Source organism: Myxocyprinus asiaticus, chromosome 10 (assembly GCF_019703515.2).
Source record: "Myxocyprinus asiaticus isolate MX2 ecotype Aquarium Trade chromosome 10, UBuf_Myxa_2, whole genome shotgun sequence".
In the NCBI taxonomy this organism is placed as follows: Eukaryota; Metazoa; Chordata; class Actinopteri; order Cypriniformes; family Catostomidae; genus Myxocyprinus; species Myxocyprinus asiaticus.
Window position 1 is genome coordinate 42,916,293 of NC_059353.1, and position 12,208 is coordinate 42,928,500.

Below are 12,208 nucleotides of genomic sequence, written 5' to 3' on the forward strand. Positions count from 1 at the left end.
GTATAAAAAATGCCCTTGCAAAAAGTAAAATATGCCCTTGAAAATCAATTCCAAAGGGCAAATATTACGCCTTAAAAAGGTTATTTCTGACACTGGCTCTCACGTGAGAGCAAGACCTCTAAACAAAGGTTGTTTACCACAGTGGTGAAAGTGGTGTGGCATAGTGGCTAAAGCTTAGGGCCAGAAAGCGGAAGGTTGTGGGTTGAAAACCTGCAAAGAATGAACCATGAGCTGTCACCTTTGTACTCTTAAGCAAAATTGTCCCTGCCATTAGATTGCTTTAAGCGTGCTCTTGCTTTGCTAAATGGCTTCTTGCTGTTGAAAATAAATGACTAAAAACACCTCCTTAGAAACACCACAAGAAATGACAACCCAGGCATCTGAGTCAAATGCTAACTCAGGGTGCATTACCGTCAGAACTGTTTATGCCTGCACAGAGAAAGGCATGCCATTTCAAGGCATCGAGTAGATACACAGGGGGATTATCTCCCCTGGCGAGGGGATGACGGTGGTCTGCTGAGACCGAAAGGTCTTACCTTGACTGGCACTGCTGGTGAGAGAATGGAGAGGAGCAGGGGCCGTGCTGACACTCGCTGTGGGCAGTTCTCCATTATTCAACTGTTTGACCCTTTTGAGGTGTGACTTGCCGTTATAGTGGATCTGCGCCTGCGCAGCTGAGTGCAGCTGGATGTTGCAGACTTCACAGAGGGAGTAGAGCAGCTTCTTCTTCTCCTGCTGCAGCTGCATGTCTGTGCCGGGGTTACTTGGATCCTTTACCTCCATACAGCCTGGGAATGTGAAACACAGCTGTCCATTTTCAATCAGCTGGGTGGGACTCAAGGGAGTCTTCATACCTGCGAGAGAGCAAAGGGATTAGAAGCGTAGAAAGTGTTTAATCCAAATAAGATTGGTGTTATTATCGCTAATAGAAACTAAAATGAAAACAAAATGAAACATTTTCATTTACTTCCATTCAATTACCGTTACCATAATTAGAAAAGCTGAAACTAAACTCAATTCGATTTTTATGATAACAAAACTAACTAAAATACAATAAAGCACAACAAATTGTATTTTTTTATTATATCATTATAGTATATAATAACATTTACAACCCTCATTTATTAAACATGAAAATGCCACTAGATAGCAGTACACTAGGTGGCACTGGGAAATGTAATGCCTTTAAACATATTTAGCCTAAATGATATCAGAAACGCAATATCTTTGGCAGCCTTAAAATACTAAATATACTGCAAAATAAATTATGAAAACACACACAAAAAAACTAAAACTAATAAAAAACTATCACCGTGAAAAACAAAGTAAACTAAATTGAAAACAAAATTAATTATTAAAAACTATAACAACCCTTTCTAACAACCTTGACCCAGATTGCACTCTGGTGACTCACATTTTGAATTCAGCATCACCCCACACAGAGCTCTGGAAACAGGTGGGGAGAGTTAACATCCTAAAACCACAGAGGTAGAGGCTATGTGTGAGCATGAATGTCTGGAGCACTTGTGTGGGCTACACGGGTGGCTGAATGTTCTCCTCTCCCTGTGTGCTGACTCCTCCCTCTATACGCTCAAGCCAAGCTTCCCCACTTGTGGAGTGGGCACAGCACTGCGGACTGACCTCCTGTGCCCATCTGTTACCTTTGCAAAGAGACCCAACTCATGTCTTGAGCCCATGGGTCTTACACAACCGAGGAGGATGGCGTCAGCTCAGAGAGGAGAGAGTAAGCCAGGCAAACACTCTGGTGACTGTGATTTTGCTAAGTAGCACATATTCCTTAATCAATATTCCTTTCGGTCGTTAAACAGCATTCCTATCAACCAATCCGATTTTAAGCTTAGGGCTAAGGTTAGGGTCTTCATTCGTATCAACTAATTAAACCATTTGTATCAACCTTTAATTTCTCTCTGATTTCAGGGGCAGGATATAGTTCTGGCTATAGTTAGGGGTAGGGATAGAGTTAGGACTGCTATATGTTTCTTTAACAGGAATGTTGTTCCAGGCAGGGTTATTATAGCTATGATTTTTTTAATTTTTTTTATTTGCACTTTCAATTTAGTTTAGTTTTCATTAGTTGTCACTCTGTGATTGTTAGATTCGTTTTTTCTAGGGATGCAGCAATTTGGCCAATGCCGATTTTAACAACAAAAAAAACTACTGTCCGATACCGATACCAATACTTCGCCACTTACCTTATTTTGTCATCAGATCACTGTTTTGCTCTCAAATTATGTTTTTAAAATGTACAAAGAGATACAAAAACTTTTAATTATTCTAAAATAAATCATTTTTATTGATCATGGATTGGATCTGTTGAACACATGATAGGCCAACATTTTAAAGGAGCCACAATGAAATATAAATAGTAGATAAAAATATAAAAATATATATATTTATTGAAAAATAACCAAATACCAAAGGATGATTATTAATGCGTAAAAAGATTATTTTGTACTTCTAAAACATTTTTGCACTTATGTTTTTGCAGTTCAAACAACAGAACTCACATTTTACATGCTTGTACTATATATAATAGAACATCACAACCACATATTCATATTATCCATATGTTGGGAAATTCCACGGCGATGTCGGCCACATCAATGGAAAAATAAAAGTTACCAAAGGATCAAAACGCCCTTTTAAGTTCTATTGTGGTGCTATGAATAACATATAGTGCCGTCCAGACCGCAAGAGGATGCCGCTTGCTTACACAATGCTGACTGAAGCGCTAACTGAATCGCTGAATACAGTCTATTTTTAAGCTTTTAAGGTTTAGTAATCGTGCAAGACCATATTGCGATTTCAGTTTGAACACAATCAGTCATGTAGCCTTGATGGATACCATACCAATTGCTGGTTTCAAAGCATTTTCGATGGTTTTTCCTCATCATGTAGTTTCTGCGTAACCAGCGTCATCAAACCGAATAGAAATAAATGGTAAAAGAAAAGCCTCTATTTACGCCATTAGTTGAAGTACAGTCGCTATAAAACAATGTTTTGAAAGCACCACAGGGCCCAAGCTGTATCCCACATTGCATACTTATACACTATTCTATGCCATAGGCATGTGCCTGAAGCCAAATACCTTATTCGGAAAGGCACGAATAATGACTTCAAAGTGAATAATGGATTCATCCTAATAATATAAAAAGCACAAAGATGAAGCAACATTTTAAATAAAGATATCCAAAATTACAATGAATTTATGAATCTGTGCAGCCAATATTTCTAAAGTATAAACCTTGTGAATGAAAATGCGTATTTTGTGATTTCAGATCGGATGGCTGCGGTCTCGACTCCGTTTGCGGCCTCTGTAAATTGTGCACGTCTGGAGCTTGTCAAGTGTAACATTAACTAAAATACGACATCATATGCACTTTCCACTTCTTGAAATGTCTATGTTAATGTACCTTACTATTCACATGTGATTCTCATGTATCTATTTATAGCCTAAACCAGAGCGCAATGTTAATTTTCTGACCTGAAGTGATGATTTCAAGTCGGAGCTCGTGATCCGTCTCTTAAAGTTGACCACATTTACACTACATCAGTGATTAAGGTAATTAACTGGTTAAAACTTTATTCCGAAAAAAGTTAAAATGCTCCATAAAGGTTTAAATGCTCAGAGTATTCATCTATTAGGAATATTCCTCCTTATGTAAAACAAAGAAACTGAAACATACTCTGTCTTTTTTTCTTCTTCTGCTTCTTTGAACTGTGCTCAGTTTGAAAATGTTAAGTGTTCTTGAACTCTATAACTAATGTTATATAAATTTAACATTATTATTATTATTATTATTTAACTAAATAATGGTGTCCTATCGTAAAAAAAAATCCTGCTAGGCTTACGGGACTTTCACCTGTTTGTAGGCAATATTGATTTTATTTTCATTTATTTTAATGTTTGAATTTGTATTTATTATTCACTGCAAATTATGTGCTTAACATTTCACATTTTGCTTGACACCTCTTGCCCCCAGAATGTTGTTATACATGCACAGACAAGCGAGTTCTGTTTCATGCAGATATTAATATCTGAAATACCATGAGAAACCACTACAAATTCCACAGATAATGCAGCCTACAAATTCAGCTTCATCTGGTAAGAAAAAAAAATATAATAATAATAATAATTATTATTATAATTATTGTTAGGCTATTATTATAAAAAGGCTTATACAAGGCATATTTTATTAATAGAAACTATAAATGTAAGAGTAATACTTAAAAATGGGATGTAGGGTCTTATAGGCAGAAGAATAGTTAATTTCCACGCTCAGAGGCCAGCAGTCACACTAAAATTCCTCAGTGTCATAAATTGAAGACTCTACTCTGCTGACTCCAAGGAGTCTAGCTAAAACCAGCATCTGGCTAATGTTGACCGTCTTGAGAACAAAGAAGAGTTCTGTGGACACACAAAAATTCCTCCTCGTCCAGGTTGTAAATCAGGAATGCCCTGAACATTAATGGACATCACATGACTTAAAGACTACTCTTCTGAAGAAATCCCCATGCCAGAAATCTAAAAGAAATCCCTTTGTTTCATTCATTTAGTAATACACGACCACTTAAAAATTAGACATTTCCTGTATCACATGCTAAAAACTCATTAACAAGACACAGAGCTAAAGCTCCTTTATGAGACCCTGTTTGCAATGGACAACACAATTCTAATATTAAGACATACCTTAATCCATGAACATTTCACACAAAGTAACAGTACTTTGCTGACGTAACTCTCTAAAATGCACAGAATCTACCTTTTTGTACCACAATGTACACAATACTTAGCCTTGCTAGAAAATTCTGAAAATAATGTTATGACCTGTAATCACTTTGCTAAGTGACGAATTGATTATTATAATCTTTAATCTTGTTTTATTCATGTCATATTACTAGAATGGTAACCATTCATGATGAAGCACATAATTTTTACTATTGCTGAGATTCTTTCTGCATTTCAGGAATGTTAATTCATTTTTGATATTGTATCTGAGATTTATAAAATGTATGATTAAAACGTACTTTTTGAGCAGGAAACGGGAGTATTCACAGACAAAGGCTGTCAATCACCTTCAGAACGAGGGACAGAAATGACCACGTGAAAGACATTTCTGATTGGCTCAGGACACCTTTGGGGTGCAGCCAATCTCAACAGTAGAAAAGCCTCCCCGCCTCGGACACACCCTCTCTTCAGTTCTCTTCCTCTTCAGCTCTCTTCATCCTCTGCGCTCTTACCATCGTGGCTGGTAGCCTACTCTGGTGCCCCTAAAATTCCGTACAATGTAGAGTTCAAGAAGCTCAGAACACAAAGTTCCTAAAAGAGTTCTCTGTACTACGACTCACACCCATGACGGGGAGTTGTGAGTTTTCCTGGCAGAAGGCCTCACTTCAAAGCCCGCTTCATCATTTCAGCAACAACCCGACATCCACGATCTTAATAGAGGTCCAAAACATCGACGGAACAACCAGAACTTTCTACAAAGAGCCAAAGAATCAAGCAACGCAAGGAAACGTAAGTACATCTCCAGACTTTGCTGAAAGTACTGGTGTCTCTTTAAAATAATTTGAGTTACCCAATTTCAAATTGAGTTAGACTGAATTAAGTATCAATGGTTCTCAAGGCATTGTCTACAGACTCCATAAAGTTAATTTTCTCTGTACAGATAATTTCCATTCAAGTTCAGTTTACTCACAACCTGTTTTTCATGTTTGTCTATATGTGTTAGTTAGTTTTATGTTAGATTAGCAATAAAGTCTTGTTTGTATTCAAAGTTAATTTGACTATGGTATATTTTGATAAATAATCTCGTGGCTTGATTTCAAAGATCTGTACAATGGAAATTGTGAGCGGATTCAACGAGCCGTTGTGGTATTTTAATGGTGGAGAAATTTATTCAGACAAATAATCTAATTATTTGTGATTTATCCTTCTTATAATGGCGGTCGAACGCAGCTAATTCCATTATAAAATTCCTTACATATTATGGTGAAGGTACGCGTACACTTTAATCCATACCGTGTACATTTTTACTACCAAAATTCCAACAGGGCTTTTCATTAGTTTTGACGCACATCCGGTTTAAGCCCCGCCCACACCAGGTTCTATCCGAATACAGAGACAGATTATTTTGTCATATGAACAGATGCAGATACAAATACAGATAATGGCTCCGTTGCACACCCCTACTATGCCATAAGTGTAAGTTAGTGATTCCCAACCGGAAGAAAAGCACACCCCAGGGGGTGCGTAAACAGGTTCCAGGGGGTAAGCAAAAATAATTTGTTTATTTTAATATGTTGAATCTAACAAAATGTATGAAAATAAAAATAATGAGGATAGGGGATGGGTAAAAATATTAATGTTTGAAAGACTTATTATCACCCCACACTGTGTTAATATGTATGTTATTTGAGATATAAGTGTTGCACGTAGGCTGACTAAAATGCTAAATCTGGCAGCAACTCATCACATGCATTTGAAAAGTCCCTTCCTTTAGCTGAAAAACAACGAATGTAAGTGCACGTGTATAGTGCATAATTTGAGACACAGACACACTGTTTACACTTTTCAGGGTAATCAACCCACAAATGGCTTGTTAATCTCTGTATATTATCCTGGGACAAAGAAAGTATTTCTACATTGAAAATTACACACTTCAGCTTATATAATATTATTTTAGTTAGTTTTGGTGTTATGAATATGTATTCGTTTAGCTTCAGGCTTTCCAATTATGTAATTTTTTATTGTTGTTTCAGTTAATAAAATCTTTTCATTTACTTTTCATTTTCATTGCAAAATCACAGTCATTTAAATTCCCCCCTACAACAGGGGAGGCACTCGCATAACTGAAGGGGCTATCTGTCAGTGGCAGCAGATGAGAAAACCTCTATTTTGTGTCTGGGGGTCTTCAAGAGTGAGTAACACCCGCCTCCCCACTGTCCTCTCAAGCACTAAAACTGAATGGCCGGCATAATGGATAGCTACAAAGAAGAATGGTGCACTCTGGGAAACAGGACTTATAAGATCTTTTTAATTTGAATATTGCTAAAACCGCAAATCTAGTCAGTCTGCACTAATGCCACGGCTGGATGCTTTCTGGGCTGGATGATAGAGGATAAAAGAGCATAAAGATACCAACTGTGTCAGCCGCACCTTTGAGAGGGCTTGCTGTGGATGTAATATCCATCGTTGTGCTGCATATATGTGTGTATACAGTACAGTATGTGTGCTAGGGAGAGACTGTAAGATGGAATTGCGGGTGGATATATAAAAGACACCAGGGCAACAGTAGGATGAATCTCACAAAAAAATTTCTAGGTGACTTTTCATGGCGAATTCAAAAGAAATATACTGTGTGTGTGTGTGTGTGTGTGTGTGTGTGTGTGTGTGTGTGTGTCACACACGATATCACACGAGCAAGAGCGCGTTACGGCCCTACATCAGCACTGCTGTGATTCGGCCGCAGGTCGAGTGCCATAGGTAATCACAGCAGTGCTGATTTACGGCCATGTAGCACGATTGTGAGTGTGATACTGCTTACAGTGCATCCGGAAAGTATTCACAGCACTTCACTTTTTCCACATTTTGTTATCTTACAGCCTTATTCAAAAATGGATTAAATTCATTATTTTCCTCAAAATTCTACAAACAATACCCCATAATGACAACATGAAAGAAGTTTGTTCGAAATCTTTGCAAATTTATTAAAAATAAAAATCGAAAAAAATCACATGTACATAAGTATTCACAGCCTTTGCCATGACACTCATAATTGAGCTCAGGTGCATCCTGTTTCCACTGATCATCCTTGAGATGTTTCTACAACTTGATTGGAGTCCACCTGTGGTAAATTCAGTTGATTGGACATGATTTGGAAAGGCACACACCTGTCTATATAAGGTCCCACAGTTAACAGTGCATGTCAGAGCACAAACCAAGCCTTGAAGTCCAAGGAATTGTCTGTAGACCTCCGAGACAGGATTGTATTGAGGCACAGATCTGGGAAAGGGTACAGAAAAATTTCTGCAGCATTGAAGGTCCCAATGAGCACAGTGGCCTCCATCATCCGTAAATGGAAGAAGTTTGGAACCACCAGGACTCTTCCTAGAGCTGGCCGGCTGGCCAAACTGAGCGATCAGGGGAGAAGGGCCTTAGTTAGGGAGGTGACCAAGAACCCGATGGTCACTCTGACAGAGCTCCAGCGTTTCTCTGTGGAGAGAGGAGAACCTTCCAGAAGAACAACCATCTCTGCAGCACTCCACCAATCAGGCCTGTATAATAGAGTGGCCAGACGGAAGCCACTCCTCAGTAAAAGGCACATGACAGCCCGCCTGGAGTTTGCCAAAAGGCACCTGAAGGACTCAAACAAAGATTGAACTCTTTGGCCTGAATGGCAAACGTCATGTCTGGAGGAAACCAGGCACCACTCATCACCTGGCCAATACCATCCCTACTGTGAAGCATGGTGGTGGCAGCATCATGCTTTGGGGATGTTTTTCAGCGGCAGGAACTGAGAGACTAGTCAGGGTCGAGGGAAAGATGTATGCAGTAATGTACAGACACATCCTTGATGAAAACCTGCTCCTGAGCGCTCTGGACCTCAGACTGGGTCGAAGGTTCATCTTCCAACAGGACAACGACCCTAAGCACACAGCCAAGATAACAAAGGAGTGGCTCCGGGACAACTCCGTGAATGTCCTTGAGTGGCCCAGCCAGAGCCCAGACTTGAACCCGATTGAACATCTCTGGAGAGATCTGAAAATGGCTGTGCACCGACGCTCCCCATCCAACCTGATGGAGCTTGAGAGGTCCTGCAAAGAAGAATGGGAGAAACTGCCCAAAAATAGGTGTGCCAAGCTTATAGCATCATACTCAAAAAGACTTGAGGCTGTAATTGGTGCCAAAGGTGCTTCAACAAAGTATTGAGCAAAGGCTGTGAATACTTATGTATATGTGATTTTTTTCGTTTTTTATTTGTAATAAATTTGCAAAGATTTCAAACAAACTTCTTTCATGTTGTCAGTATGGGGTATTGTTTGTAGAATTTTGAGGAAAATAATGAATTTAATCCATTTTGGAATAAGGCTGTAACATAACAAAATGTGGAAAAAGTGAAGCGCTGTGAATACTTTCCAGATGCACTGTACATAAACATGTTTTGGCATACTTCTGAAGTTCTATGCTGATGAAAATAAAATCATCAAAATAATTAATAATTTCTCTCTTCGATAACACAAAATGGGTGTCGTTTTAAAGACTTTACAATGCATACAGGCAATATAACCAACTCTTACCAGGTGCTTTTTAATTTGCTGACAAATTAGTGTTCCGTTTCCATAACTTATGAAATATGATTATTTACTGTGCACAAACTGTCAAACATACGGTCAAATCATCGTGTCAATCGGAAAGTTTGCGAATAGAAAACAACACATTATTTCACTCACATATTAAATTAATATAGAAAAAAGCTTTTAGAGTGTATATGCTGCAAACAGATATCTTCTGTCGTGTTTCACTTGTAACTGTATGAAGCACAAACAGAATAAAAAAAATAGCTGATGCTCCGTGACGCCACTTCGATGCTCTGGGGCGAATTCAAAACAACATTTTTGCTCCTTCAAAGCGCACTGCTGCGGGAGGGAACGCCACGCGAAAGCTCGTTCCAAACGAAAGTGAGAAAATGAATGGGTCCTTCCACAAGACGAAGGGAACATTTATACAGTAATTCCGTGTTCCCTTCAGAGTACCCACTTCAAGGGCTCTGCACTTTGGAGTGTGTCGGGCATAGGGAGGATCACTTGCGATTAGAATCCGCCCCCGATCTGCTGTAATGCTCTGTTAAAGGCACCTATGCTTAATTTTCTTTAATATGCCCATGATTTACAAAGAAACCTCATAATAAAACATTATTACTGTTATTTTGAGATTATTACAAGATTTACATTTTGTTTTATATAACCATTTTTATTTAATTATTAAAATTTCTACTTTCTTTCTGGATGACCAGAAGGGCACCTTTAGATTTGTGAATGAAGGGGGCAGGGGCTTGCACCCCTGCTGCCCTCATTCTGTGCACATCACAGGTTCCACTATATGTATAACTTATGAAATGTGAACACAACAATCATAATGGGAATAGGTAACATCATACAGATCGAATAGTCATGAGTCATAACGTTTAGCCATCTCGAGTCACTCTGTGAGAATTATTTCAAGATCTATGAACCTTGTTGGGTTGATTTGGGGCTTGTTTCTTACATAAACCTATCGAGTCGCTTCAGAAGACATTCATTGATTGACTGGAGTCATGTGGATTACTTTATTGCTGCCTAAATGTTACTTTTGGACCGTCAAAATGCTGGCACCCATGTACTTCCATTATAAGGACCTGACAGAGCTCTATCTTCTTCTAAAAATCTTCATTTGTGTTGCGCTGAAGAAAGACAGTCATAAACATCTGGGATGGCATCAGGCTAAGTGAATAATGAGAGATTCTTCATTTTTGGGTGAACTATTTAAGTAATAAGCGAAAATGATCGCCCCCAAGTAACTAGAGGTGGGTGATATGACCACAATCTTTTTATTTTCGGCGAAAATATCAGCAGTACTTCCATTATCGGCACAATAATTATATTTAGATTTTCCCGGTGATCCACCAATAATGTATCGGCCGCCGATATATCATGCATCCCTAATTCTGTTGCTCATTGACGATGTAAGAGAGGTGAACATATCAAATGACATAAAACCATCAACTAAGATGGTAAGATGTCCACCACCATTAACCTTCTCTGGTTCAGTTCACAGCACATCGCTAGCATCATTTGTGAAAATTGTCAGGTAAATCATGATGGTAACAGTGATATACTTGCAACTGGGAGAATCTTCAGAGAAATTATTAGAATGCCTGAAAAAGATATTTGACTGAAACGCTGTAAGATATTATAGATTTGCAAGCTAAACAACAATGTGCAGGTTTTTCAATGTTTTTCCCCGTTGTATTATCTACACACCTAAAATGTGTTTATTTATGAATTTAACAGCATTAGCATTGACCATACGTTATCAGCTGAACATAATTTCCAAATGCCTATTAAATTATGAAACCTAAATTATAGAGCTCATATCAAATAAAAAATTAAAACTATCCAACAAGTTACGTTAGAGGGCATCAATTTCTTTCAAGAAAAATCAAGCACTTCTGCTGGAAAAATGATAAGCAGAGTTCGGAAAAATTATACTTTGAAAAAATAAATTCAAGCAGTAAAGAAACATTTCTAAATAAGTATTGGTAAAAAAAAAAAAAAAATCCACTAATTTGTGTTATTTTTGTTATTTATTTCAGTTTTGAACATTTTGTCGGGGGTGGGGGGGGATTTAAAATTTTAATTTTTTCACTTTCCTTGATTTTGGGGTGAAAAATAACCCAGACATGTTCTTGACAGTTTTTGTTAGATTCACCCAGTGCAGCTGTATGCGAGTATAAAGGCTACATACATAGAGTCCATGTGTCTGTCCCTGTCCAGTAATCCTTCTAACACTGTCTCAATAATCTCTATGGGCAGCTGCACACTCTAATCCCTGCAGATAACCACTTCCTGTAACTTTCTTTAACTCTGGCAATTCAGCTCTTGCATTCCTCTTTTCCTTCCCATTTCCTCAGGAAGCTCTTCTATTCAGAGAGAGAAAAAGTGTAAATGGAAATCCCTGATGTTAATCACTTTCTTTTAATGTTGTGAATCCATTTCTCTAACCCCCTGCTATTACTTAAGCTCAAGCTTTGCTCTTCTTTGCGGTGGAAATGAGGCCAGTGAGAAAAAAGGAGCTGCAGTGATTTAAGTGACCTGTATGCACAGGCAGGTTTTCCAGATATGTTGTGCGGTTGGTGTCCTGAGGTTTGAGGGAAGTAAACTGACAGTGATGTTCAACTTGCAGCTGGGCACAGTATAGACATATCTGTTTGCTTAGCGATCAAATAATCAACCAGCCAGAGTCCTCTACTTTCCCCCAGTGTAATCTCACACACTCCTAAGTCACATCAACATGCAAATACCCAGACAAGAGGTGTGGACTCCTATGCAATCAGATGCTCTTTCACACATGCATACGCACAGTGACACCACATCAGTTTGCTACAGGTAATCTACTGGAAAACCAATGCAGCCACAAAAACCGTCA

At 38.4% G+C, this 12,208-nt stretch overlaps 1 protein-coding gene across 2 annotated transcripts in view; it reads right to left on the bottom strand.

Annotated features, from left to right (window-relative positions):
• Positions 1-12,208, bottom strand: part of znf385b (zinc finger protein 385B) — a 213,640-nt gene that overhangs the window by 158,232 nt on the left and 43,200 nt on the right. For both annotated transcript variants that reach the window (XM_051709124.1, XM_051709120.1), the window contains exon 2: positions 537-854. In XM_051709124.1, coding sequence (XP_051565084.1) covers positions 537-852 — 316 coding nt within the window. In that variant the 5' untranslated portion in view covers positions 853-854. The remainder of the gene's footprint in view (positions 1-536; positions 855-12,208) is intronic.